The 27,316-nt window shown below is 44.8% G+C and overlaps 1 protein-coding gene across 1 annotated transcript in view; it reads left to right on the forward strand.

The window, feature by feature from the left end:
- The window catches only part of CHMP4C (charged multivesicular body protein 4C), a 184,932-nt gene that overhangs the window by 76,934 nt on the left and 80,682 nt on the right, over positions 1–27,316 (forward strand). Inside the window, exon 3 of the mRNA XM_069621277.1 lies at positions 18,143–18,257. Coding sequence (XP_069477378.1) covers positions 18,143–18,257 — 115 coding nt within the window. The remainder of the gene's footprint in view (positions 1–18,142; positions 18,258–27,316) is intronic.

Consider the following 27,316-nt stretch of genomic DNA (forward strand, 5'->3'; position numbering starts at 1 on the left):
GGCTTCCCATTACATAGCGAATCGTCCTCAAAGCACTTGTTCTAAGCCACAAAGCACAGAATAACGCTGCACCTGCCTACTTGTCCACACGATTCACTCAACACACAGCTTCCAGACCCTTGATCTGCACAGGCGCACACACTAATCATTCCTAGCTTCAGACTGCCAGAGGCTCGAGCTTCCCAGTCCTTGCGGCAAAGCTTTGGAACACCCTACCCAATGATCTTAGGAATGTTCATCCCTCCAAGCCTTCAAAAATAGAACCAAACGGTGTCTTCACGAACAGGATGATGCACAGGCCTCCTATATGTAACCTTTGTGTTCCACTTGCTATCTGGTTACTCACTGTTTATACTGTATCTGCTAGCCGTTAGACTGGACCATGAGGTATAACAATACACATGGTGTCCTAACTAAATTTTTTTTGTATATATATTTTTGTATCCTCCTATGTAACACTTACTTGTAACTACCTTTCCAAACATGCGCCCTGATGCCCTTGGGGAGCTTGCGCAATACAAATAAACAAATACAAACCTAGCTGATTTTCTCCTAGCAAGGCCATTGATCCAGAACAAACCCACTAATCTCCCATTAACAAAAAGGGGAAAACTGTGGTACCTTTTGCATCCTGAAATCAGGCTGGCTTGCTGCCTACTACCTGCATGCCCACTGCAATCCTGCCATTCAGCAGTCCTTTGCTAGGAAAATTACCATCCAGTGACCCGAATTGCCCAGCTGTTCACTACCATTTTGCCGAGCTATCTTTTGCCAGACACGCCAGTCGTGTGGTGACCAGAACCTGTTGACTGTCCAAAAATCCCAAAACTAGAAAGTGGACTGTGAGTATAATCCCTAACCCTTAGAAATACATAGCCTATCTTGTCTTACCTTTGTCGTTATCCCACTCTTTAAGCAATCCTATCTTACCCTGATAACTTGTTAAACTCTGAAATGATCCTCGCATCCTGTCCTTAGTTTTTCAGTGCTAGCGCCATCTCTTTTCAATTTTTTCTTGTGTAATCCTAAACCATTAGTCTTATTTCGAGTGATCAGACTGGTTTCTGCCAGGGTTGGGCGCTGGGGTGACGGGGTTAAACTCACAAATCAACTTTGGATCTTACTGTGTCCATCTTTGGTGGTCTAGTCTGAATACTCTAGTTTAAAGTAAAACTGCTCTTGTCACAACTGATTTCCTTTCCTATTTCACGGCTTCATTTTACTCAAAGCGCACCTTTTTATATCTTGCATAACTCATCCAGTTTCATAGCTAGAGACCTTTTTTCAACTCTATAGTGTCCCTGTGATATATATCTATGCCCCAACCCAAAAACCGTACTCCAAATCAATTATTGAAAACCGTTTGGGTAATTTAAAGCAGGAATTGAGAAAATTGCAAGTTTTCCCACGTGTCATTTGGTTGCAGCATGCTCTTTCCACTCATTTTCGAATTGTATGCCTTTTGCTGATCCAATGCCTTGTGATTGCCAGTGATATAACATACATGCTATTGTGATAAAACATATGTATATTATAATTTAACCACACATTAATTATTTGTCATTTCCGAGTGTTATTTTAGGCCTTTGTTAAGGATTTTTAAAGTCCGGTTTTGCCTCTTATTCTGTGAGGGAAGGTCTGTCTTCTGTCTTCTGCCTTTTAATCCTGACTACCTGCTGCTTCTTTCTATTCGGTTATTTGCGGGTTGAGGGAACATTGCAGGGGGAAACCCTAACTTGGAGGCTATCTTTCCTAAAACCAAAAAGTGCTCCTATTCAATTGTTCTGTGTATGTTCTAGGAGAAGGGTAACCAAGGGTCTTGCTTCCATTTTCATTTCACCCCATTAGTGATTGCTTCCCCAAATAAAAAATTGCGTGATTTTTTGTTTAAAAATTGTTTTAATTTTTTTATTGCATTTCACAAACCAGCCTGGTTCATGGTCCATTGTGACCTAGGGTACTTTAAAAAGGGGGTGGGATACGAGTTGTTGTGTACCATCTCAAATTGAATCTGCATAAAATAAGGATAAAGGCATCTCGGCCGTGCGCTACATACTAGGCCGAGACCAAGGTGTGTCTCGCCAGATTGAAATCCTTAACAGTAGAGACTGCAGCAGGATTGTCCAGCTCCTTGTGGAGTTCCATTGAGTTGTTGGATGCCGCAGAGACGCGGGCTTCGATGTGAGCTCTCTTCTTAGAGTGGACAGAGTTGGTACTGCCTTTGAGGCAGGTGGCAGTCCAGTTTGTCAGAGGGTGCACATGATACCTGCCATTTCCTCTCAGCCACCCTACACTTTCGTTTAAGGGTGACTAGGTCTGAGTCGTACCATGAGTTGCACTTGGCTTTGGGCTTCAAGCGGATCCTCATGACAGGGGCAAGTACATTAAAAGTGTCAGAGATGGAAGAATGGAGGTTGGAAAGGGGGAGAGAAAGTGGCAACGAAAGCCTGAACTGACATGCTTCATGGGCTGGATGACTGAGAAGCTGGGTGGCAGTGCTGGAGTGGGCCAGATCGGAACATCCAAGAGGTGGGTGCCAAAATAAAACACCCCCACCTGAGGAACGACCTGCTGCCTCATGCAGGCAGCAGGGGGAGAGGTAACATCACTGCTGTGGTGCTGTGGTGAAGGTAAGCCCTCTGAAGGGCTTGGGGCTCATTTGGAGCATGCAAGGAGGCGGGTGCTGTAATTCTTTATTCTGGGCCTTTTATGCCGCTTCCCTCCCCTCCACCACCCCCCCCCCCTTCAAGAGTGCCTGGTGTGGCAGTAATTTAGCCCAGTGGGCCATTCGGTCCCTTTTGTGAAATTGCACCTCCATCACGGCCACTGTCTCTCTGGGCACTGAGTGCTAAGCTGCCTGCACTACCTTTAATCTGATTGGCCCCTGACATAAAGGCCCACCAACTAGGGCCCTGTCCAGAGTTGGCTGGAGCCCCCCCTACCACGCTGCACTCAGATCAAACGTTCTGTTTCCCTGCATTCCGGCACTATGAAAAATGTGCCTCTACTCTGCTCCGGTAAGCACATCAGACCATCTGCCCTGGACCACAACCCTCTGTCTCCTGCCTCCCTTGTCTCACAACCTGACCGCAAACTGTATCCAAACTCCCACTTGACATGTGTATTTAATGTACATCTCACTTCTACCTGCTTTCTGCTGCCTACTAGTGCCAAACCCATATTTCCTCCTTAAGAGCACCTTAAACATCTTACCCTCCATTGTGCTATATTAGTGCTCTTTGGCAAAATCAATTGTTGCAGCCTCCATTTTGTGCTGTGTATTCTGCAAATTTCGAATCTTGGAGGGTCTTTCAACCGGTGCACTGAATGTCTTCCCTGCACACCGCCTCCACTGTGCCTCCCCGGCGGTTAGGCCAGAATTCCTGTGCACTGTGCAGCTCTGTTCTGTCCCCCCACCCTCCACCCTGCTACTCCCATGGCACTCCATCTCTCTCATCTATTCTAGCTGCTATTTTATCACTTATCCTTCCTCTCTAGTGAAGTCTGGAAGAAGGAAACTGAAAAAAGCTCACCTGGACTCTAACCCAGGCCTTATTATCGTGGACACTTGCATCAACACCACTTCCAGCCAGACTTTCACAGGCATCCCCTTCACTATCCCCTCTCCTGATCAGTGGACCCCCCCCCCCCAAATCTGGTCTCCACTCTTTCTCCTCCTCACCCATTAATGGTGGCACTAGTTGGGAAGTCCTCCTTGCTCTCGCTGCTCTTCACTATCCTTCCTGAGGGCTACAAAATCCTCACCAAACGCATATCCAACAGGACTGGAGGTGGAGTGGCCCGGATTTTCCTTCAGTGGGTCCCTGCCCCCATCATTCCTACTCAACCCCTACTCCTGTTTTGAATGCCTCATCTGTAGGCTGGGAGTCTTGCCCCACTTTCTCTCACCCTCGCCACTATCTACAGACCCCCTGGCCCTAGCTCCCTCTTCCTCTCTGAATGGGCCGACCGTGCCTCATCTCTTTCAGCCTCTTCTTCTAAACTCCTCCTCCTTGGTGACTTCAACATCCACCTCAACTCTCTTGAATCATCCACCTCTCCGTTTCAGGTCCTCTGACTCCCTCTCACTATTCTTCCTTCCGGCCTGACTCGCTCTGCTGGCCACACTCTTGATGGCCTCATCACATACTTATCCGGTAACCACACCCCCACCCCACTTGGTCTGATCACTCTCTCCTTTCCTCCGATCTGTGACCCCTTGGCCTGCTATCCGAGCCACCCCCTGCACTGTCCGCCTCCTTCACCGTCATTCGACCGATGAAACAAGTGTCAGCTGCTGATTTTGCCTCCACCTTCATCTCCCCCTCTTCCCTGCTCTGGACTCATCCTCTGCCCTTGCTAATCTGCATCTTGCCATCTCCAATACTCTTGACATCCTTGCCCCTTCCATGAGGCTCTGTCTAAAACCTGCCACCAAGAACAGCTGTTACAACTCTGATCTAGCATCTCTGAAGCGCAAGCGCAGAGTTTTTGAATGGAACTGGCAGACATTCGGCTCATCCTCTGACAAACTGGCCTGCTACAAAGGCAATATAGCCTCTCTGCTCCAAAAAATTGGGCCCACATCTAACGCATCACTGAAGCCTCTAACCACATCGACAAACTTTTCAAAATGTACAAGGAACTTGCCAATCCGCTTGCAGTCTCCACATCTCTCCTTCCTTTCCAGGCCCTTTGTACTGCCTTAGCCTCCCACATCACATCCAAACGTCAGGACATCCTGTCCTCTCTCGCCCCCCCCCACCCCCCATATCCTCTCCCTCTCCCCTGGCCCCCCTTTCTCTCCTCCCTCCTGCCCATAATACTGGACGAGATCTCTAGGGACCACTCTATAAAGGCCCCCTCCACAGGTTCTCGCCTTCTCCTCCAGAACCATTATGGACATCCCCCCCCACTTTGTCCCTGCCCTTGCAGACCTCTGTAACCACTCCTTCGCCATTGGTTCTTTCCCTCTATCCCTCAAGCACTCCCTTGTGGACCCTCTCTTAAAAAAGCTTCCTGCTGACCCCTAACTATTGCCCTATCTCTATTACCCCCTTCCTGGGTAAACTCTTGGAAAAGTTGCCCCCACCCCTCCCCCCCAACTGATCCTTTACACTGATCTTGTCATTCATGACCTCCAATCTGTTTTATGGGCATCCAGAGGGATGGAAACTGCTTTCCTGAACACTTGTGAAACCTTGCTCGCAAATCTCGACTCGACTCTCCTGCTGTTCACATTGTCCTTGATCTCTCCTCTGCTTTTCACAGTCAACCATTCCATCCTCATAAAATGACTGTGTGGCACCTTCAGCATCACTGACCGGTGACTGGATTGGCTGACCCCTTTCCCCACTGACCACCCTTCCGAGCTGCATTTGGGCCCTTTCTCCTTCTTCACCACCCTTTCTACCTGTGGTGTCCCCCAGCGCTCTATCCTATCGCCTTTGCTCTTCAATATCTATCTTGCCCCTCTTGCTCATCTGATCTTCTCACTCTATCCTCATTTCCAGTGTTATGCCGATGATGCACAGCTTTATTCAAACTTCCCTCAACTTCCTCCTATTCTTCCTCTCTCATCCTTGACGGTCTGTCCGCCATTCAGGCATGGTGTTCAGCGAACGATCTGTCTTAATAAGACGGAGCTCCTCCCCATCGGGACACCTGTGCCCTCTTTTCCTCCTACCCTATGGCCTTCCTCTCTGGGCCCTCTATTCTCACAATCTAGTGAGGCCAAAAACCTTGGGTCATCTTCGACTCCGCCCTCTTCTTCACCCCCCACATCATGGACCTTAGCAAAAAGTCCCACTTCCAGCTCCACCTCCTCAGAGGCGTTCTTCCTTTTCTCACCTTCCCCAGAAGTTCAATGTCTCCAGAGCTCTGGTCCTTTACAGGCTGGACTACTGCAACAGCCTCTTTCTCAATCTCCCTCTCTCCGCCCCCTCCAGCTAATCCAGAATAAGGCTGCAAGATTTATCCCTGGCCTCAAATGACCGTACCTCTCCATCCTTAAAATCTGTCCACTGGCTACAAGGATAAAATTAAAGACCCTCTGCATCATCCACAAGGCCTTCTGGGGCCGGGACCACGTTATCTCCAACTTTCCCTCCCTAAATACTCCCCTGCTCAAACCCTACGCTCCTCTAATTCCAACTTTGTCAAATGCTTCTGTAAGCAGAGAGTGGGGGAACGATCTCTCTGCGCGGGTGGTGCCTCCCTTTGAAACAGCCTCCCTGCCCTTCTCAGATTTGAGCCGGCCCACCTTAACTTCAGGAAACTGCTCAAAACTCTGCTCTTTTCTACCTCTTTCCCTTCCTTGCTAATCACCCCACTGCTGCTGTGACCGGTGGCCTGATCCTCATGAACCTTGCAGGCTCTCAGGCCCTTCTCCCGTCATTACCTGCAGCCTCCACTGCATTGCCCTGCAGGCCACTGCCTAGTTGCTCCACATACCGCCCTTGAGAGCTGCCTTTACTAGGACTTAGCCTGAGGTGCTCCTCCTGGCTCCCCTCAGCACTTACCTCTTGCCCCCCCTCTAGCACTTGTCCACTCTTCTGCTCCCCTTTCCATCCCCCCTCACCCGCACTTCTCATCAATGCGCTTGCCAAGTTCCACAAGACCTAGTAGGATCACGACTGTAAATATATTATTGTTTGTTGTTTCTTGCCACTGTTATTTCCCCTGTTCCCTTCCCATTTAGCCTTGTGGCGCTTTGAAATACTATTCTGTTGTATAAATCACCTTACAAGTGATCAATTGAATAAAGAGATATGGAATCAATTTCTAACGTCCAGGGACAAAGCGAGTGAAGGAGAAGTCTCTCAAATCCACAGTGAAATATTCTTTCTTATTCAGGACATCTGACATGTAATTCATATTTGGATTGGATTGGCCGACAAAGCTAAGGGACAGAGCACTTTGTATCAAATTTAAAACAAACACACTCCCTTTAGCCGCATACAATAAACTGGGGCACTGGGCCTGGAAGTAACTGTAAATGCTGCTGTAGTAATGTTTTGAATTCATATTTAATTCCTTATTTTATTCTGCCCACTTAAAGGCATGGTCTAGTAAACAATTGTATTGTCCCTACAGGTCGGCCATGTTTTTTTAAGCCTAAGTGGCTCGATTTTAGAAAACTTTCCTATGGACCTTACCCGAGTTTTCGTCCATTAAACGCACGTGAAAACAGGCACCAGGGAGCCGCCATTTTGTGATAATCCTATCACTTACCGCATCGCCCTGGCTGACCTGCTTCTGCGGCACTAAATCAATTCCCCCGCCCCTGAGCCTGTCATCAGCAGACTCGTACCGCCCATTTCCCAATGCCAAAGCACGTCTTGTGTCAACATTCGCTGCGCTTCAGCTAATGACGTGTCGCCATGGAAATGGCAGGACGCCTCTTTCCTCAATAAGTATAAACAGACCGTTTCACAACACACAGCAGCAGATTTTCGATTCCATTCCTCTCTCTGTGTTACTTAGAGTATTTTGTGACTCGTTTCTGTGCTCTGGTCAGCTACCTTCGCCGCTTGTAGCCCATGTGAACACCTGTACCATCTCGGTAAATTATTTTACTTTGTTTACCACACAATGGCTACAATAATGCCCTACATGTACGAGCCTGAGTATACCGAGGAGGAACTACTGGAAAGGGAAGCACGCGAAAACGATGGGGATTCGGACGGCAGTTGGCAGGACGAATCAACAGATGAAGAGCCTGGGCCTAGTCACATGGATGGCGTCTCCACCTGGTGCACATGCAATCGGTGCGAGCTAATGCCAACCGAGGAGGAGAACTGCTGCTGCCGAGAAAACTCGGGATACCTGGCCTACATTTCGGAAGGTGAGCCACGACCGCAATGCATCACCGAGCTGCCGGACTTCAGGGCAGCCTGCCTCACACGGGCCGTGTTGAGAATAATGATGGTGCTTATGCACGAACTTCACGCAACTGTTCGTCCTCGTAATCCGAGTAACGAGTAAGTATACTCTGCTTGTCATGCCACTCCTATTTCATGTTCTTCTACTATATCCAAAATTACATCTACATATCATTGTAACGCATGTAAGTCGTTCAATAGTGTGCATTGTCTAGATAGCATTTCTCCGTGCAGAATTCCATTAGTTACAAGAATTGTCATTGACAACAAACGTTTATTAAACTTATCTTGGTCATTTGAAAACAGTTTGTTTCATTCCTTTTCACAGGTGGTACAGGCTGGTGGCCTATCGTTCCTTTACATGGTGGCTCCACGGGAGGCTTAGACACCGCATTCGAAGAGTGATACCCGCCTGTGCCGTTTGTGCCATTAGAGAAACGTTCCCGAGTGACAGCGGTCAGTACAGGGGATTTTCTCTCGCTGTGCTGCAACCTGACCTGTATAATCTTTAAAGTCTTGTATTTTTGTGTCATGAAAAAAAGATACAAAATAAAACACCACATATATTTTAACAAAGGTTGTTTCGATTTTTTTAAATGAATCAAGTGTGTCTCCATTCAAGGATGGACGTCAGACATCTGTGCTCCGAATGGGTGAATGTCTGGTCGCTGTGAAGCAGGGTGGTCACTATCTATCTATCTAAGCTAACATAACATATACTCGATAATGCATGCACTAAATAACACTTGTTCAAAGTCTTTCAGTAGGTTATGTCTCTATAAAAGTCACACATATATCTATACTAACAATTACCATTGGATTATACAGGCCTTAGGGTCTTGACCACTATAATACACTGGTTGAAGTGTGGGTCTGTGCTCACAAGAATCTCTGGTATGTGGCATTTGTTATTGATAAGCAACGATATACTATCAAAGGCGGTTCACGCCAGTGGATGAGCGCTGGCATGGGGGGCTGTCAGGGGCGCGAAAGGCCAAGGTGCCAAACTGCATGTACACTTCAAAAGGTATCCCACGCCAAGAGGCCATCGGTCACATGGCCTCCTCAGGCCCCGTGTCTCCAGCCAGGCCTCCCCTTGAAGCAGGCCACCCCCCTGCAATCCACATAAGTATGTCTCCATTCAGCAGTCTTCCTGTGCCTTATCTGCACGCCCCAGGCCCATCCATCCCCCCCCCCCTCTATGAAAGGCGGTTCGCACCCGGGGATGCGCGCTGTCAGGGGCGTGAAAGGCCAAGGTGCCAAACTGCATGTACACTTCAAAAGGTATCCCATGCCAAGGGGCCATTGCTCACATGGCCTCCTCAGACCCGTGTCTCCAGCCAGGCCTCCCCTTCAAGCAGGCCGCCCCCCTAAGACCACGACATACATACGTCATTCATTCACAAACACACCCCTGTTTCTAATACTTTATAAACCACTTGATATGTCTCATGAGAACATCTTTGTGCTTTGCAAGTCAACTCCTGAACGTGCTACCTGGCAACCACTGAGATCTACGCTAATCTTCCTCGTCGTCGTGCTATCCGTGAACTTCTGTGACCGCTTAGAGCAAACCCATCAGTGTGCTACCTGTGGCCACCCACCTATTCTCCTGAAACATACTGCTCTGCTTGCTGAATCCAACTGTTTGTTGGTCAAGGTAAGGCCATGTATCCTAGTCATATTTCGCAGATTTTTAAATTTCTATCTATTTGCGAGTAGAGTACACAATAGTGCTATGTTCATTGGTCTCATTGCTATTGACTTGAGTTTCCATTGCTATGCTATCAATAGATCTATTTATTTTCATCTGTGTCTGTTGACATCGAATTGCATCATTCGGGGGGGGTCCAGTCTATAATGTAAGCATGTTTCCTTCTCGTGCAAGACAGAACATCCAAGGGACGAGTCACATGTTCAGATATTAGTCACATCATTTATACATTTCTGCAATTTATGAAAATACTAAGCCGCACATAATGAACTGGTATAGTTCCTGCGACCAAAACAAACCTTGCATTGATCATTGTATGATTCATTTACTTTTGTATCAAAGCTGTCATGAAGCCTGCCCCCGGAAGACCAGAGCAGGCCCAGCAGCCCCGGAAGCAGGCATCATGCCACTTGGAGCATGCCCAAAAGCCCCAGTTAGGGGCTGTTTGGGTGCAGTCCTGGCGCCATGGGAGCCAGGCTCATTATTGATAACTTACCTGAAGCAGACCATGCTGCATACTCACCTGAGACAGACCATGCTCCATGAAGACTCAAGCCAAATGAGGCTTAGGAGGGACTATTTTACTGAAGGTACTATTTTGTTACTTGGGTGGGGCTGTGGAAGAATACTTACCTGGATCTTCTTCCAAGGCTATTTAAACCACTCCCGGACAGCCACATATGCTTCGCGTTATTCTGCTTGCTGCAGCGTAACGCTCACCGTGTTTTCAGCAGCTCCAGTCTTCAGCCACGCCCACTTCAGTTCTGGGACTCCTGAAACAAGAAGACAAGAAGGATAAAGGTTAGAACAGGAGTTTTAACTTTAATCCTTACCTGAATCCTGACCCATCTCACCACGGAGCTGAAAGACAGAAGTCTTTGAAGCATCGCTTCGCATTCCTACGGCGCCGCGCTGAACTCACCTGCTTGGCGGTACTTCAGCATTCCATCACGCTCTCTCCATCTCGCGGCCGCCCTCCGACACCTAAGGAGACAAAGACAGCAAGGTGAGCAAGGGGACTCTCTAAGGCTATACAAGCTACCCCCAAGGACTTACCTGATTTACCACGGGAGGTACTCACCTCATCTCGGGTCGGCGCAGTCAACTCTGCTTCATCGCCGTACCCTAGCCCCTAAGGGGAAAACCACAATAGACTTACCTAAATCTTACCGAGTGCCATTTGGAAATCTTCGAGTGGATTAATCGGCAACCTGCAAGGAATCAGACAGAGTGAAGAGCTGACATTTGAACTCTTATGAACAATTGGACTTTAGAGTCAATACTGGAACTCACCAATTCCTCTACACCAGTGAAGTAACTGGTCATCAACGCGCCCCTGCGGTCGACGCAGGATGGAGAGCTCATCCTTCCAAACCATCAGGTGAGACTAAGGAGGGGGCATCAAGAGTGATCTGTGGGAAGACAACGGGAGTGGGGAAGGTGGGTTGACACTCAATTCCATGGGTGATTAATTCCTCTTCTCCTTTGCAGAAGAATTTTCTTGCGAGCCAGACAAACTAGGCTGAGCGGGCCAGTCCAGTCAGTCATCTCGGCGCTACACGTCACACTGGTGGAAATAACAGCGGCCCAGTTCCGGTCGACGCCCCCGTGGGAACCAGGTGAGCGTAACAAAATCTTTATTCTTGAAGATTGTATAATAATGTCGATATTTACTTTTCACATTTATCAACATTGCCTGCCTGTTCGATTAGCGGTTGCCCTTCGAAGACTCATGCGAAATCTGAAGGCACTACAATGCATGTATTCCTGAAAACTGTTGATCGAATAAGAGAATGGGTCAGACATTGCGGATATCCACTGGATGAGCTGGAAAGTAGAGTCCAACAAGTCTTAAAGGACAAGAGGGGTGATCGATACCGCATCTGCAGCCGGCACTTTTCCTTGGACATGTACACAACATCTTGGGTAACAAAGAAGAATAAACGGCGAACGACAACGGAAATTGCTCAAACGCTATTCCCACTCTATTCGTCCACATTCCACCACCGGTGAGTCAAGTGTCCGGATTTAGCTTTAGGCCTTGCGGTAGTGTGTAGGTAGCCGAATGGATTAATTGATATTGTAGATGTTCTATCCCTTGTAATAATTTCGATATTGATATGAGTGTATAGTTTTTTGAATAATGACATTTATCAATATATTCTTTTTCGATTTCATAACCCACAAACGCAATGTATATAAATGGGAACAGGGAACTGTGCTGTATTGAGCATTTTTCAAGTATTCTGTCGCCTTACATGGCTATTTTTAATATTGGCATTTCATTATCAATCATTAATTTACCTTTACAACTCCTTGACTATCCCTTGAATCTGAAGCAAGCACATTCTATATCCTTGACGTGGCCGCAGTTATCAACCACTTCTAGCGCGTATCAGGTAATCTTACTAGGCTAATCCGCTACAGACTTGTTTTATGCATGTCAAGTAATAGTTTTATTCTATCGTGTAATTATTTTACCGAATGTTTGGTTAGTGCTTTCCAATTGATATACACCTTAGTTATCGTCCACTAGTGTTTGTTTTCAGTTATAGTTAGTGTTATCCATACTAATGAAAGTACTGTCTTTCAGGGAGATGCTGAAGCGTCCACCACATCTACAACATTTCTAGATGTTCTTCACCAGCAGGAGGTATGGATACTGACGGCTCCATCGAGCGTCATCATCAGAGCTGGAATTCTTGTCGTTTGATTGTTCTACACAATGTTTCATTCGTGGTTAGCCGTTGATATGTACCTGTGCTGTCGACCCCAGGTGTGTGTTATGTTTTCACTATTGTAATCCTCACTAATGCAAGTACCATGTTTCAGGCAGATGATGGAGCGTCAACCCCTGCACTTGATGCAGAGACTGACATTCAAGTAATTCCAGGTGAAGTGGAAGCGGGACCATGCGTATACGAATTGGCGCAACATCTTTCGGAAGTGCGCACTACATTTGCAACATCCATAGATATTCTTCAGCAGCACGAGGTATGGATACTGACAGCTCCATCATGCGTGATCATATAACGTGATTCCATTTGCTATACTTTCTTCCCTATTAACGCAAGTGCTGTGTTTCAGGGAGACGACGAAGCTTCCACTACAATCACAACATCCAATTTAGATGATGCAGATGTAAATAAATCGGACAAATAAGTCGATGAAATGTGATCATATTTAGATTTTCCTTGATTCTTTTAGACAATGCATTATTTGTGGTTATCTCTTAATATGTACCTGTGCCGTCGACCCCAAGTGTGTGTTATGTTTCCAAATTGAAAACCATACTAATGCAAGTACTGTGTTTCAGGGAGATGTTGATGCCTCCTCTCCAATACAACCATTCATGGCAGTCCATGCAGAGCCAGAGGTATGGATACTGACAGTTCCATCGAAATAGATCATCACTGGTCGAATACTTGTCGTTTGATTGTTGCACACAATGTTTAAATCGTGTTTGGCTATTGAGATGTACCTGTGTTTTATGCTAATAATATTTTTATACATAGTAATGAAAGTACTATGTTTCAGGGAGATGATGGAGCCTCATTCCGTGCTGTCTATGCGGATACAGAAAATATAGTCGTTGCAGCGCAAGAGTAAGGGAGGACATGCGGAAACGAATCGGAGCTACAGCGTGCAGATGTTGAAGGTCGAGTCAATAAAGTTGCAAAGAAAAAAAAACAAAAAAAGTTAGTTACAAACAGTTCATAATTTTAAAAAAATGTTTGTGCTGGGGACTATTATGTTTTTTTCCAGTCAATTCTACTACACTCCATCTTGTGTTTAAACTGAACATCCCTTTTCCAATCTCTCCTCCAGTTACCCGTGGGTGTCAGAACTATACATACACAGACAGTGAAGCGAATGAGAGATGTTGCTTGCCAGACCATGTACACTATGGAGGAACTATTAATTGAGGCGAGGCGTGTTCAGGCTCGAGATGCTCCTGTCCAATGGCCAGAACATGAATTAACTGTGTTTGGAGAATACAGCAAAGTTGCATTGGACCATTGCTACAGTGCGACCGCACCACCACAAGAAGATGTTATTGAATGTATTGAAGATAGCTCTGAAGTAGTTGCAGATCAATTTACACATTCTACACCCGCCAAAAATTTGCCACCCAAAAACCTGTCGACATTGTTGTGTTCTCCCATCAATGTTGAAGTAATAGATGTCAAAATGACAGAGAATGAACCAGCCGCAGCATCCATAGACGCATCAGAACTTGATATCAGCGATATTACTTTCCAATGTGTCAATCTCCACAACGTCACAGGCCGAAACAACGTTGACGCAGGATGACAGTCTAATGAAAGCGAGCAAATACATTGTATTCGACAGTTGTTTGATGGAAATTATAAGTATGCTGAAATGTGTGCATTCCGTTAGAGGGAAAGTACGTGGGAAGCCATTGATTAATGTGACTCGTCAAATAAAAGGCAGTAACGTCAAAATGAATGCCGCCTGTAGATTAAATCATAGGTTCTCATGGTCTGCACAAACGATGCTGGGAAAAATGCCAGCAGGCAATCTACTGTGTGCAGCTGCATCACTTTTTAGTGGCTCCAGTTTTAGAAAGTTAGAGGCTTTCTTTCAGTTTGTGGGACTCCATTTCATTTCTAAATCGCTGTACTACATATACCAACGTGATTATCTGTTTTCGGCCATTAGTGATACTTGGAAAATTGATCAATCGTCTCTAGCAAGTACATTCGAAGGCAAACGATTTCAGGCTAGCCGGCGATGGACAGTGCGACAGCCCTGGATTTTCTGCCAAGTACTGCACCTACCACTTTCAGGACATGGATAGTAAGAAAATTGTGAGTTCGGTGTTCGTGCAGATAACACAATGTACATCGTCAGTGGCCATGGAGAAACTAGGATTTATAAAATCGGTGGAATATCTACAATCAAGGGGAATGCACATCGACCTCATAGCCACGGACAGACACGTTTCAATTGCCAAGACAATGAGAGAGCAGTTTCCATATATTAATCATCAATTTGACGTATGGCATCTTGCTAAATCAATCAGTAAGATAATCTCGGCTGCAGGAAAAAAAAAAGGTTTTGAAAGTATTTTGCAGTGGTCACATTCTATCACCAACCATCTTTGGTGGAGCTCAAAAACTTGTGAAGGGTCAGTGGAAATACTACTTGAAAAATGGCGGTCACTGATGCACCACTGTACCAACGTTAACCGCTGGACAGAAAATCAACATTTAAACCAATGTGAACATGGCCCTTTGTCCCCAGAGGAGGCATGGAAGAAGTGGTTGATTCCATATTCACCGACACACAAAGCCATTGAGAAGATTGTTTTCGACAAAACTCTATCAAGAGATTTGAGAGGACTGACAGAATTCTGTCACACAGGAGATTTGGAGGTGTTCCACAATATGTGCCAAAAGTACAGGCCAAAGCGCTTGCATTTTAGCTTTCGGGGCATGAAACATTGCACTCTACTAGCGGTCTTGGCCCATAACAGCAATGTCGGACGTGAACAATCTAGGACTAGGGGTAAAGTAAGGATGCCTCGCTACACTAAGGTGTTTTCAAAACGAAGTAAGCAATGGGTGATCAAACCAGTCTATGATGAAATGCAGTTCGACTTTGTGAAAGGCCTTATTGTTGCTGTGTTAGAGAAGCACAGATGTGGAATTTTGGACGTTTCTGTGCAGAGCAGTGATCCATTGCCACCGAACATTGTGACTGTGCCATGCCCAGCCGAAGCACAGCTGGTTGTGAAGTACAAATCCGGTTTAAATAATTGCAATACGATTGTCTTTTTGTAAATAAATGTTATTGTACAGTGTACCTGTAACCCTAACCCCTACCTTCACCATCATGGGTGGCGAACAAGCTGGGTGTCATCTTTGAATTCTCTCTATTCACCTCATATATGTGTATGTATATATTTTTCTCATGTCTCATCTCATGTAAATGTAAATGCTGCGCACTGTTGCGCACTGTTAACGGAGGGGAGGCTTGCGTATTGCAAATAATAAAACAAACAATAAATCTCACTTTTAACTGAACTCCTGTGGTACTTTATACTTTCCCTGACCTTCCGCCAAAAATTAAATGTCTCAATTTGGGCTGCAAAGCTCGCAGACAACGGGGACAAAATTGGGGGACTTAGAACGCGCCAAGCTGGCCGTGGCATTTGGGAGAGAAGCCAGTTCGCATTTGCACATTGAGGCGCACTACATAGAGGGATTCTAAACTTCAAGTTCTCACAGATGCCTTTACTACGTGATGTTGCAAATAAAGAATGCGAAGGACAGCGGCTTTGATTTTCAGCTCGCGCCCAGATGAGGCCCAAAAGTCGCACCGGAAGTATAAGGGTCTATTGTTTTTTGACCTTGAGACAGGGACCATGCCGAAAGAACTACATTTGAAGGGGGTGCGCAATAACGTAAGACGATAAGGCAGAAAATTCAGAAACTAGACCGAGTTTCATTTTAGTTCAGTATACGAAAAATCGTTGTCAAGAGCACGGTCCATTTTACAGACTGCATTACGAAGAGACACAATGGAAATTTCAAATATAATGTGAGTAACTCTGTACACCGTTTTTATACCTGAATGAAGATTTAATGAATGGATGCATGAATAAATGAATTAATAAAGAGCTAGGAAAAGCAAGGAAAACGTGTTTGTAGTGGGCACATGGGCATGCAGGTCCACTGGTCTCACCGATCTCGGTCCTTGGCCCAGCCACTTTTCCCTGCACTGCCTTACCTGCACTACGGGACTGTCTCTGTATCCTTCAGCCCCTTCACCCGGCATTTACCTTGCACTTGCCACCAGCTGGCCCTATTATTTATCTTGTATTCGACTAACCATGTACAGCACTTTTACCCCCCCCTTTCCCCATGCGCAATCAGAAAGACACCTGGCCTAGTAGGATCGTTGTCTGTCTGCCCTTGTTCCCCACCTGCCTCGTCACGCCTTGAAACACTTGAGTATTACAAATGCCATATCATATATCATATCATTCCTCACGCATGTAGACTAACTGTTGTTTATCATTGTGTGTTGGCCTCGATTTATTTCGTTACTTTTCGCATTGATTTTAGAGCCGAACATACTCCATTGAACTATCCTTACAAGCAAATAGTTTCTGATCGGCTGTAATAAATAGAGTAATATTAATGAAGATCGGCTGGTGAGACTAATTATCATTTTTTTGTTTTCATAACAGGTTTTTTCTCCCCTTCTGCTACTGCCATCGGTTTGGGACACCAGCAGATGGTTTCTTCGTGAGACACCTGCAGCTTCGTGTGAACAACTGGAGCACACTGACAATTTTATGGGACGATCGCCAAAGGCCCACATGCCCTTACGCTGTACTAGTGGCTAGAAGCAACATATCAACCTTTATGATGGACTAGTGCCTAGTTGATCGAACAGCCTTGCGGTTCACCGTGCTTCCAAAGTGCTTCTTTTAACAAAAAGCAACACCCTGTGTGCCATTGCGGATACAGATGAACGAAAATAAATGGCTTTCAGAGTTCATATGGCAATTGCTGAATATTCTCTAAACATTTAATGTCAAATAAATGTACTTTACCAAATGTATCGTGTTGCTGTTTGATTTTAAAGTACAGTTTCATATTCCGAATTGTGGCGCGCTGTGTTGTGAGATGGTCTGTGTTGGTTTCCGGGTTCTGTGTGAAGTCGCGTAGAAGACTGGGCGCGTTTGCCTACGCAGCACAGTAACGTCACGGAGAGAGGCGGGGAATATGAATGTTTTGATAATGTCAGGCTCAGGGGCGGGGGAATTGATTTAGTGCCGCAAAAGCAGGTCAGCCAGGGCGATGCGGCAAGTGATAGGATTATCACAAAATGGCGGCTCCCTGGTGCCTGTTTTCACGTGCGTTTAATGGACGAAAACTCGGGTAAGGAAAGTTTTCTAAAATCGAGCCACTGAGGCTTAAAAAAACATGGCCGACCCGTAGGGACAATACAAATTTTTACTAGACCATGCCTTTAACGCAGCAGCAAGAAGGTATTTATTTCCTCTTATATATATGCTGGAATTAACTAGGTAGAGTTGACGTTGAGTTTCATATTTGCACCACCAGACCAGCACTCTGCAAATGTATCTTTCGCTACATCAAATACGCACCATAAGAGACACAATGTCAACCAATAACATGTTATAAATATACAGTATGAACCTGTTTTTAGGTTTGAAATGTGGTTTATTAATTCATGCAGATACATTTATTCGTTCTTGGAAATATTTTACTTTGCAGCTGATGATTTTAATGTTGTGTATATATATGTGTTTTGTACTTTCTTGGAATTTAGTTCACTTTCTGAAATAAAGATAAGTGACAGTGGGTAGAAAGTGAATGTTTTGTTACAAATTAAATCACCTGTTATGTTGGCATATTTTTGTCACATTCGTTTTATAAAAATGTTGACAAATTGAACTCTTAATATGGCTTGAAATGCATTGAAATATTAACTCCCCTGAGGTGGATAACCAGCCATGTTCCTAACCAGTGTGCTTCTTTTCCAGGGATATTGACAAAATCGATACATTGATGCAGGATATTACAGAGCAGCAAGAGGTTGCTCAGGAGATCTCGGATGCCATATCCCGACCAGCCGGATTTGGCGAAGAATTTGATGAGGTTTGCAAAGGGATGGGTGGAAATAAACTGTTTGGGAGCTCTTATTTTTTTTTTTGCAAAGTCAGTGGGAACACCGAAACTGTTTGCGTGTGTGTATTTGTATTGAGCAATGTTTACTTTCATAACGTAATTCTCGCCAATAAATGCATCAATCCCATGCCCTTCTTAACATCAGTGTTGTCAATTTTAACAATAAGGTCAGTTCAAGACAGCCTTGCAGAAGGCTGATATAGAGGGCATGCAGCTTCATCTCCGTTTACTTGGAATTTTTACAAAATCCAGCGCAGATAAGCAATTGTTCTGCTGAAGTATACATTTTATTTTATATTTAATCACACATTGGTTAGGCTTAGGTTGTTAATCTTACACAGTCTACGAAAGTATTAATTCATATTTCCTTTCATTACTTTCTTCACTGCACACTCATTCTCTCACACTAACCTGGCATGATAATTCTCTCACATGGTCTTACTCGCTCTTTCTACCCCTTACCTTTTTTCTGTGACTCTTTTCTTCTGCACATTCCCCCTCTCTCCTCTCCAATGTTGCTGTCTTTTGAAAGTGACGAACTAAGTTGTCTGGTCTAACCTGAAATAAATGAGCAAATATATTTGCCGGATTAGTTAGCCAAACTGTGGCAGAGATTTGTTTTAATTTTTTCATGCCTTCATTTTGGTTTTCCAAACATGTTGGTCATGAGTCCAATTGGCACCTGCTGGACTGAATTAAGTTGGGATGTCATTAGATGGCTAAAGACTAAACCTCTTATCTATTGACCTGCAGACTGCCACTGCCAAACAGTTTCTGCATTAACGTGAAGGAATGTGGTGGAAACAATTCTTTTTAAATCTGTAGCATATTGATAAGCATTAACCACCTAAAAACTATGCAGTAATTTTTTAGGTGAGCATTTGTCCATGAATGGCCAATATTTAAATCTGAAATCTATTCTGTAGTACTGTGGGTTAAGTAACATGATGTCCATAACTTTTACCCAGTGACAGTCTTGGTCACTTATAAGAAGTCACTTTACTCGGTATTCTCAAGATGCCATTTTTTTTTTAATGCTTCTATCTCCTTGTAGATTATTAGCACACTATACGTGCTTTACAAACGGTTCTCCCCAACAAGATCTCTGAAAATTATAGTATTACAGAAAAAGGGTGTCAGTGTGCCATATAGTGATGGATAATATTCTGATATGCTGTACAGTTTCATAGTATATCATATAGGTAATCTGTAAAAAGGATGGGCTCATGAAGGAGTGGCACAGACCACCCTAGACTAGAATGTGGTCCCATTCAATCACTGATCATGGAATGGGTATTACACAAAAAACTGTTTCTAATCACAATTCCTCAAAGCAGTTTTAGTACCCAAAAGCAGAGACGCCATCTTTGCGAGTATGTATAGTGGGGTTGAAGGGTCTATTCTCCTCCTTGGGTCTCGGAGCAGGAGTAGTGGTCTCCACTTACCCCACCTTCTATGTGAATGTCTGTTGAACTTGGTGTGGTACGGGCTGGGATGTTGTGGGTGAGTCATCGAAGTGATTTTGTCTTGGTCTGTCTGGGTGTTCAGTCTATAGTGTCTTCCTCTTGTGGCTATCTTTCAAGGTGTCATAAGGTATGTTGTGGGGTGCATTCCTTGGATTCTGTTCATGCTCGGTTGTTTGGTGGGGACAGAGGTTGGTCTCTTATCGTTGTTTTCGTTCTTGTGGGTTGTCCTCTAGTTACGCAGTGAAGAACCAGGATTTGAGCAGTTTCCTGAATACTAGGTGGTTTCTTGTGTTCCGTATATTCTTTGTAGGTCATTCCATGTTTTCGGTGCATGGTGAGAGAACAAGGATCCTCAGTTTTCTTTTGTTATAGGGTTTTGGTTCTAGGCGGATGTCGTTGCTTGATCTGAGCGTTCTTGTCGGCTGGTGTAGGCATAATTTGTGTCTCAGGAATTCTACGCCTTGTTTGTGTATAGCTGTGTGCGTGATGCACACGGATTTGAATTGTATTCAATGTTTTATTGGTAGCCAATGTAGTATTTTTAGCGCGGGTGTGATGTGTTCTCTTTGGGGTAATTTGAGAAGGAGTCTGGCTGCCGTTTTTTGTATGCATTGTTTATTTAGAAGTCGTTCAGGCATGCCCAGGTATAGGCTGTTGGCATTATCTACTCTGGACATGACCAGAGCGATGATGGTAAGAGTTTTGTTGGCGAGTGACAGGAACAGTAGTATCCTTTTTTGCCGCTCGAAGGAGAAATAAGCATTTCTAGAGTAGAGCGTTTTCTTGTGGTTCTAGGGTGAGGTTGTTGTCTTGTCCATCAGGACAGTTTTTTTTTTTTTTTTTTTTTTTTTTTTTTTTTACAAAAGACGATGGAGTTGGTGTCGTGCCGCGTTCTCTTGGCCAGGGGATGTAGTTGATGTCTCCTCCGTTTTTTATGATGATCATTCTCTGTTTTACCTGGCTTCATTTTGAGGTGGTTCATGTTCATCCAATTTGAATATTTCACGAAGGCAGATCTCTAGAGTTTTCTTCCCGAGTGTCTTGTATTTTGAAGCTTTTTTGTGTGTCGTCGGCGTAATTGTAGCAGTTGAGGCCATATCTTTTGATGATTTTGTTTAGTAGATATAGGTAGATGTTGAATAGGAGCGGGGAGAAAGATGATCCTTTTGGTACTCTGCATGTTGATTCTCTTAGGTTGGATTTAAAAGGTTGCATCCATACGGTTTCCGTTTGTTAGGAAGGATTTCATCCATAGTAGGGCGGTGTTTGTTGTTTCCAATCCTTCTAATCTCGTTATGAGGATGTCGTGGTTGACCGTGTTGAATGCTGCAGATAGGTCAAGAAGTAAGACTCATGTTTGTAAGTGTGCAGAGCCCACATGAGAGGCAGGAGACTATACCAGGCAGATGCAAGTTGTAAGCATGTTCATGTGAGAAACCCCCGGCAGGAAAGCATACCAGGCATTGTCAAGTTGATTAGTTTGTAATATACAGTACCCAAGGAAGTACTGATAAGGGGACATCAGAACTAGCAAAAGGTTGTGGAAACATTGAAGAGGAGAGAAAACCTGATAGCAGAGTACACCAGGTATCCTAACAAGATACAGAGTAACAGCCAAGTTGTTTTGGATACGAGTTGTTTTGTTGATAAAGAGAAACTTAAGGAACTGATATTCTTGAATATAAAAATCCAGGGGAAGGGAATCGCCCTCTGGAACAAGGAACTCTATCCTTCTAGAACTTTTTTTATGTTGGAGTTACGCATTTTGATCATTTGTACACTACTAAAAGCCAGACCTTTTCCCTTTTCACCTTTTTAAAGTTGATTTCTAGAATGTGACAGACAGAATAGTTCTTTGGACCTTCTGACATTGACAAACCCCCATTTTTTGTTTTAGGTAGAGATCCACCCTTTTAGAGCAGGGGCAAGGAGGCATTTCTCAACCCCCTTTTATTTTAATAAGTCTTTGACCAAAACCATGAAACCCCTGTGTCTGTGCCCCATTCCTGGCTCCTCACAATTGTTTGTACGCAATCTCTGGATTTGCGGGAGTAGAACAAATCATAGCTAATGCTTCAAGACCCTTATCTCGTTCTCGTGAAGGGACCCTCGTGTATGGAAACAAGGCACAATCACCACACACAAACTGATACGTCACACACAAGGTTGTATTCCCAAAATCTAGGGTTTATTGCAAAGCAAATAGTCTCAGTTGGCCAACTAGTTTCACGCCCTGCGACGTGTGTCTACCAGACCTCGGGGGACGCAAGAACCCCGGAGATCGTACAACAGTTACATATATTGTGAAAACAGAAAAATATGAGGCCTGGAAGCCCAAAGGAAACACACCAAACACTGGTTACAAAGGAACATACAAAGTTCTTTATTTTAAGCTCAAGCAGTGACAAAGTCAATGACAGATCGGATAGCCATCGGCCCTCAGTTTAACACAACAAATTTCACTGGGGTTCGATGTATTCAGTGAGAGACTGTACATTGGGACATTCAGGCTTTTATACATTTCTCCAGCCTTTTGTCCAACCCCTTCGCGGGTTAACCATTCCATGAATGTATTACTGGTCTAGGATCTCTGCCAGGTCAACTTTTAATATGTACATCAGTATGTGCCTAGATCAGTTCCGTTGATACAGGTAATCCATTTACGCACAGGTCAACAGAAGGACAAGGTCTCAGTTCACGACCCTAACAAGTGGCCTGCAGGCAAGTTACACGTTAACTGTACAGAGGTCATGACGACCAGATTCTGTTCGGAATGGCATCGTCCACCATTTTGATGTACAGGATGACTTTTACACATCAAGAGAACCTAAAATGGCGGCTTGATTCAAGATGGCGGCTTACATCAATTTCTAAGGTCAAGACCTTGCCGTAGAGAGTTATTCGCGTACAGTTTTAAGCAACTTGGCGTAGGCCAATATACATACAATCGTTACAATAGGAGGCATAATTTTAATATCCAGTTTGACAAACTCTCCTTTTGGCCTATGCCAAGTGCTAAGACTACTTCGGATCTCCTTGCAAGTAACTCCATAGGTCATCGTCCATACACCCTGAATAACTGTCAGAGACATCTAAGGCCATCAGGTCGTTCACTAAGATCTCTTTTAACACATACTACTTGGAAGTTTTATCCGGGGCATATACTTTATGTCCTATGTACCTATCGCCTGAGCACAACATCCCCCTAGCATCGAACATATACTAGGGAGACATTGGATAAAACAACAAAGGAATAGCAGAATTCCCAAAATGATCAGCAAGACTGAAAGCACCTTCCAACCTCAAGATCGCAAGAAATCCCAAAACCAAGCACTAAGATGCCAGTTCCCCTCGGGAACATGCACTTCTGAGCTAAGGACGTGCAGATTCTGAATTGCTTTGAAAATGGTTGGGGAGGCATCTGGTACGAAAACACAGCAAGCGGACCCCACTAATTTACATACTCCACCATGTTCAGCCAGAATGACATCTAATGCCATCCGGTTCTGGAGTGCTACTAATCGTATCGCTTTCTGCTCCAATGTCATGTTATAGAGTATATCTGTGGTCCGGTTGATGGTTCTCTCCAGTACTCTCGCTAGTCTCCCGATATCTTCGGAATTTGCTATATGCCCCCAAAATGGCACAACTGATTTTGCTACATCTCCCAGGATTTCTGCGGGAGTATCACCATTCTCGTCCCGCCATGGACGAGCCTTTCAAACTTCCAAAGTACTTGCTATGAACACCCCAGGTAACAGGATCCCTAAATAACAGGTTCCCTGCCAATCCCTGGGCAACCAAGGAAATGCTACATTACCGCAATCGAAATAGACAGGTTCGCCTACATACAAAGGTCTGTTTTCTCCAGTCAAATTTGCAACGTTGGCACAACCTTTAAAATCTCCCATTGACCGGGTGCCATTCCTCTGTATGCAGAAAGAAACTGAATCGGGGCTATGGTTAACAGAGTAAGAAGGAGGCACGGATCCTTATTGCCTATCAGAGCCATTTTAAAGGAAATCAAAGATTGGAAAGGACGAGATAGTCTATCAGAAGGCCTAATAGAAGCAACATTGAACTTACTCCTATTTGCGAAAAGCGAGCATCCCAGGGGAGTCGGAACACGTTTTTCAAATAATTAGTTGCATCAAAATTCCCTGAGATGCTAACATTCCATCAGCCAAAGAACAGTGCTCTAAGAGAGGCATAACAAGCAGTCATCAAAGGTAAGGGATGAATATACCAACCTAGCCCCTTATCCCCATGTTGCGGTAAATGCGGCAGACCCAGCAATTGGTTTTGTTAAAAATGGCATGTGTTGAATTCATAATCAACATCAAAGTATTGTTGTGATTGTGATACTTCGGTCTATGCTGAGTCCCTAGGTGACAGAGTATGCAAATGTACAAAGGAGTAAAAACAGTAGGTACAATTTCAGTTGGCAAAAGAGGCTCTAGAGGATAAATCTCCTCAACGTACCAGAATCCTAAAGCAGTTACTATAAAACCCCAAAATATCATCATCAAAACACAGAAATACGTTTTCGGGGCCCAGGCACATTGTCCAAGTTGGTCACCCCCTTATTTACAAGTCCAATACGAGTAGTAGCGGTGGCAGGCATCGTAGTCTTCGGATGGAAACCCCAATGTTCGTTGCTGGCGACCCACCCTTTTCCCCCCCCCAACCCCCTGGTCGCGCGGCTTCTTAGTCCTTCCCCAACCCTAGCCAACAGAATCCCCTTTCTGAAATTTGGGCAAAAGCAAGCCCTCGATGATCCTTACCTTCTTTGAATGCACAGTCGAACCGTGCCATAGGTCTATTTTCTCCGCCGAAGATTATATCTGGTGGTTCCCGATGCTGTTTGATCCGGAAATAAGGTAACGTCACTTCCTAAGGGAAGCAACGTATCTGGGGCAACGGAAGTTGCAGAATTCGGAGCAATGGTTTCCGGAAATGACTTTTCCAAAGAGTGTGGAGACAAAATGGAAGGTTCCCCAAGCCCCACGGGCTCAGAGAGATTCTCCGACTCACACTCAGTGCTATTTGCTGCTTCAGGATCATCGATTGCAGAGTTAGCGAGGGGTTCTGCTTCTTCTGTAAGGTGAGGAAGTTTCTTGACATGCGTCGCGTGTATCCAATTCTTCTTTCCAGCCACCCGCACTGCCGTTTGGGTGACGAACAAAACCTGCAATGGTCCCCGCCAGCGAGGCGCGAGGCAAGAAGACCGCTCGTATGCTCTCACCAGGACCCAGCTTCCAGGCCGGATGTTGTGACCTGGGCCCTCGTAGCGTACAGGTAAAGCTGATTGTACCTGATGATAAATGAAATACAGATTTTTAGTCAACTGGTTACAGTAGTCTGAAAGCAATACATTCTCAACACTCCTCAGTGCTTTAGGTTTCAGAAGACCCCAAATATTGGCAGGCCTCCCCATCACCACCTCAAATGGAGAGAGCCCAGTCTTAGTTTGAAGGGTAGTGCGTATGGCTAGTAACACAATCGGTAAGGCGTACGGCCATTTTAGTTTGGTGCCGGCACACTTCTTGGCAAGCTTGTTCTTTAGGATACTGTTATGTCTCTCTACCAACCCGGTACTTTGAGGATGTCTAGCCGAATGAAATCGCTTATCAATATGTAGTGCCGTACATATCTGTAAAATTACAGCAGCAACAAAATGTGGACCATTGTCCGACCAAATGACTCTTGGCAACCCAAATCGCGGAAAATACTCCTTTTATCATAATTTTCGCAGTGGTCATGGCTGTAGCATCTTTGACAGGGAAAGCCTCAACCCATTTACTAAAGGCACAAATGACCACAAGGACATATTTTAAGCTATTGCACCGCTCCATCTCAATAAAATCAAAATGAATCGCTTCAAACGGGACAGAAGGAGGCCCAAAGCTACCCTTTGGAGTTACTGTCCCCTTCCCCACATTGTGCTGTAGGCAAATCATGCAATTTTGGACATAATGCTGAGCAATTTTTTAAATCTTATCATTTACCCAGACTTTCCCTAACATTTTCGTGATCTGCTAAGCACACACGTGTAGGACCGAGTCCTATAGTAACCATCATGACTATGTAGGAATTAGGAAGCAACCATTTCCCTTCATCTGTGTCCACCCAACACCCATCATCTAATTTCACCAAGCCTTCAGCCCATTTCCTAGATTCTTCCATTGTGGCATCAGCTTGGATATCCCGCACAGACCCAATATCCTTGTCTATTACATAGACATCCCTACTTTCTCTTAGAGCATACATTTCTGTGCAAAGATCTGTGGCAGTTTGTCTGGCTATCTGATCAGCGAAAGCATTCCCTTTTCCTACATCATCTGTGATCTTGCGGTGCGCTGCGCATTTCATGATTGCTAACTGACTAGGGAGCGCGAGCACCGAGAGCAATTGTACTATCAGTACCATGCTGAATCTTGGTCCCATGTGAAGTTAAAAACCCTCTCTCTGACCAAAGTCTCCCAAAGTTGTGAACCACCCCAAAAGCATACTGACTGTCAGTATATATATTCACCATTAGCCCTTCGGAAAGCTCATAAGCTCGGGTTGGTGCTATAATCTCTGCAGCCTGCGCGGAGTTATGCGTTATTCGCTTGGTCTCTACAACCGTACTTAATGTAGTGACTTCATAAGCAGCTGTGGATGTACCAATCCGGAAGTTTGAAGCAGGAGCCATCGCAAAATAGCTCCCCTTGCGCATTATCCAAAGGAGTGTCCTTAAGATCAATTCTGTCCTTTGTTTCTTGTTCAGTAGTATACAGGCAGTCATGTGACTCATCACCGCAAACAGTATTTTGTGGGAAAGGTAGGAGTTCAGCCGGATTAAGAACACAACACCTCCTAATTTGGATGTGGGGAGCAAACAAGATCAATTCATATCTCGTCAATCGTGCGGAAGTGAGGTGTTGCGTTTGGGTTTTGTTCAATAGAACATTTACAGAGTGAGGCACCATCAGGGTTAAATCATGGCCTAGGACCATTCCCTCACTCTGCTTTACAGACGCGGCAGCAGCAGCAACCGTTCGCTAACATCTTGGCAAAGTGCATGCGACAGGATCAAGGGCGGAAGAGTAGTAACCGCACGGCCTATTCTTCCCTCCATGTTCCTGCGTTAATACAGCCAAAGCACATCCATCACATTCATGCACAAACAACACAAAGGCCTTGTTGTAATTTGGTGTACCCAAAACCGGTGCAGAGCATAATGCAGTCTTGAGAAGCTCAAATGATTGTTGATGTTCAGATTTCCACGGCAATGGCGAAGAAATGCCCTTCTTTGTCAAAGCCAACATCGGTTTTATCACTAGTGAAAAGTTCGGGATCCATAACCTACAGTAAGAAGCCATACCTATTAAGGCTCTGACTTCCTTCTGTGCATTTGGGACAGACATGCCAGAAATGTGTTTTATTCTTTCAGGTGTCAATCTTCTTCCCTCCTTTGACAGGAGGTAGCCTAAATAGGCGACCTCCTGGCAACAATATTGAAACTTTTTAAGCAAAGCTTTGTGACCATGCTTAGCTAGATGGATGAGCAACAATATA

This window comes from Ambystoma mexicanum, chromosome 5q (genome assembly GCF_040938575.1).
Source record: "Ambystoma mexicanum isolate Mex_15411 chromosome 5q, UKY_AmexF1_1, whole genome shotgun sequence".
Lineage (NCBI taxonomy): Eukaryota > Metazoa > Chordata > Amphibia > Caudata > Ambystomatidae > Ambystoma > Ambystoma mexicanum.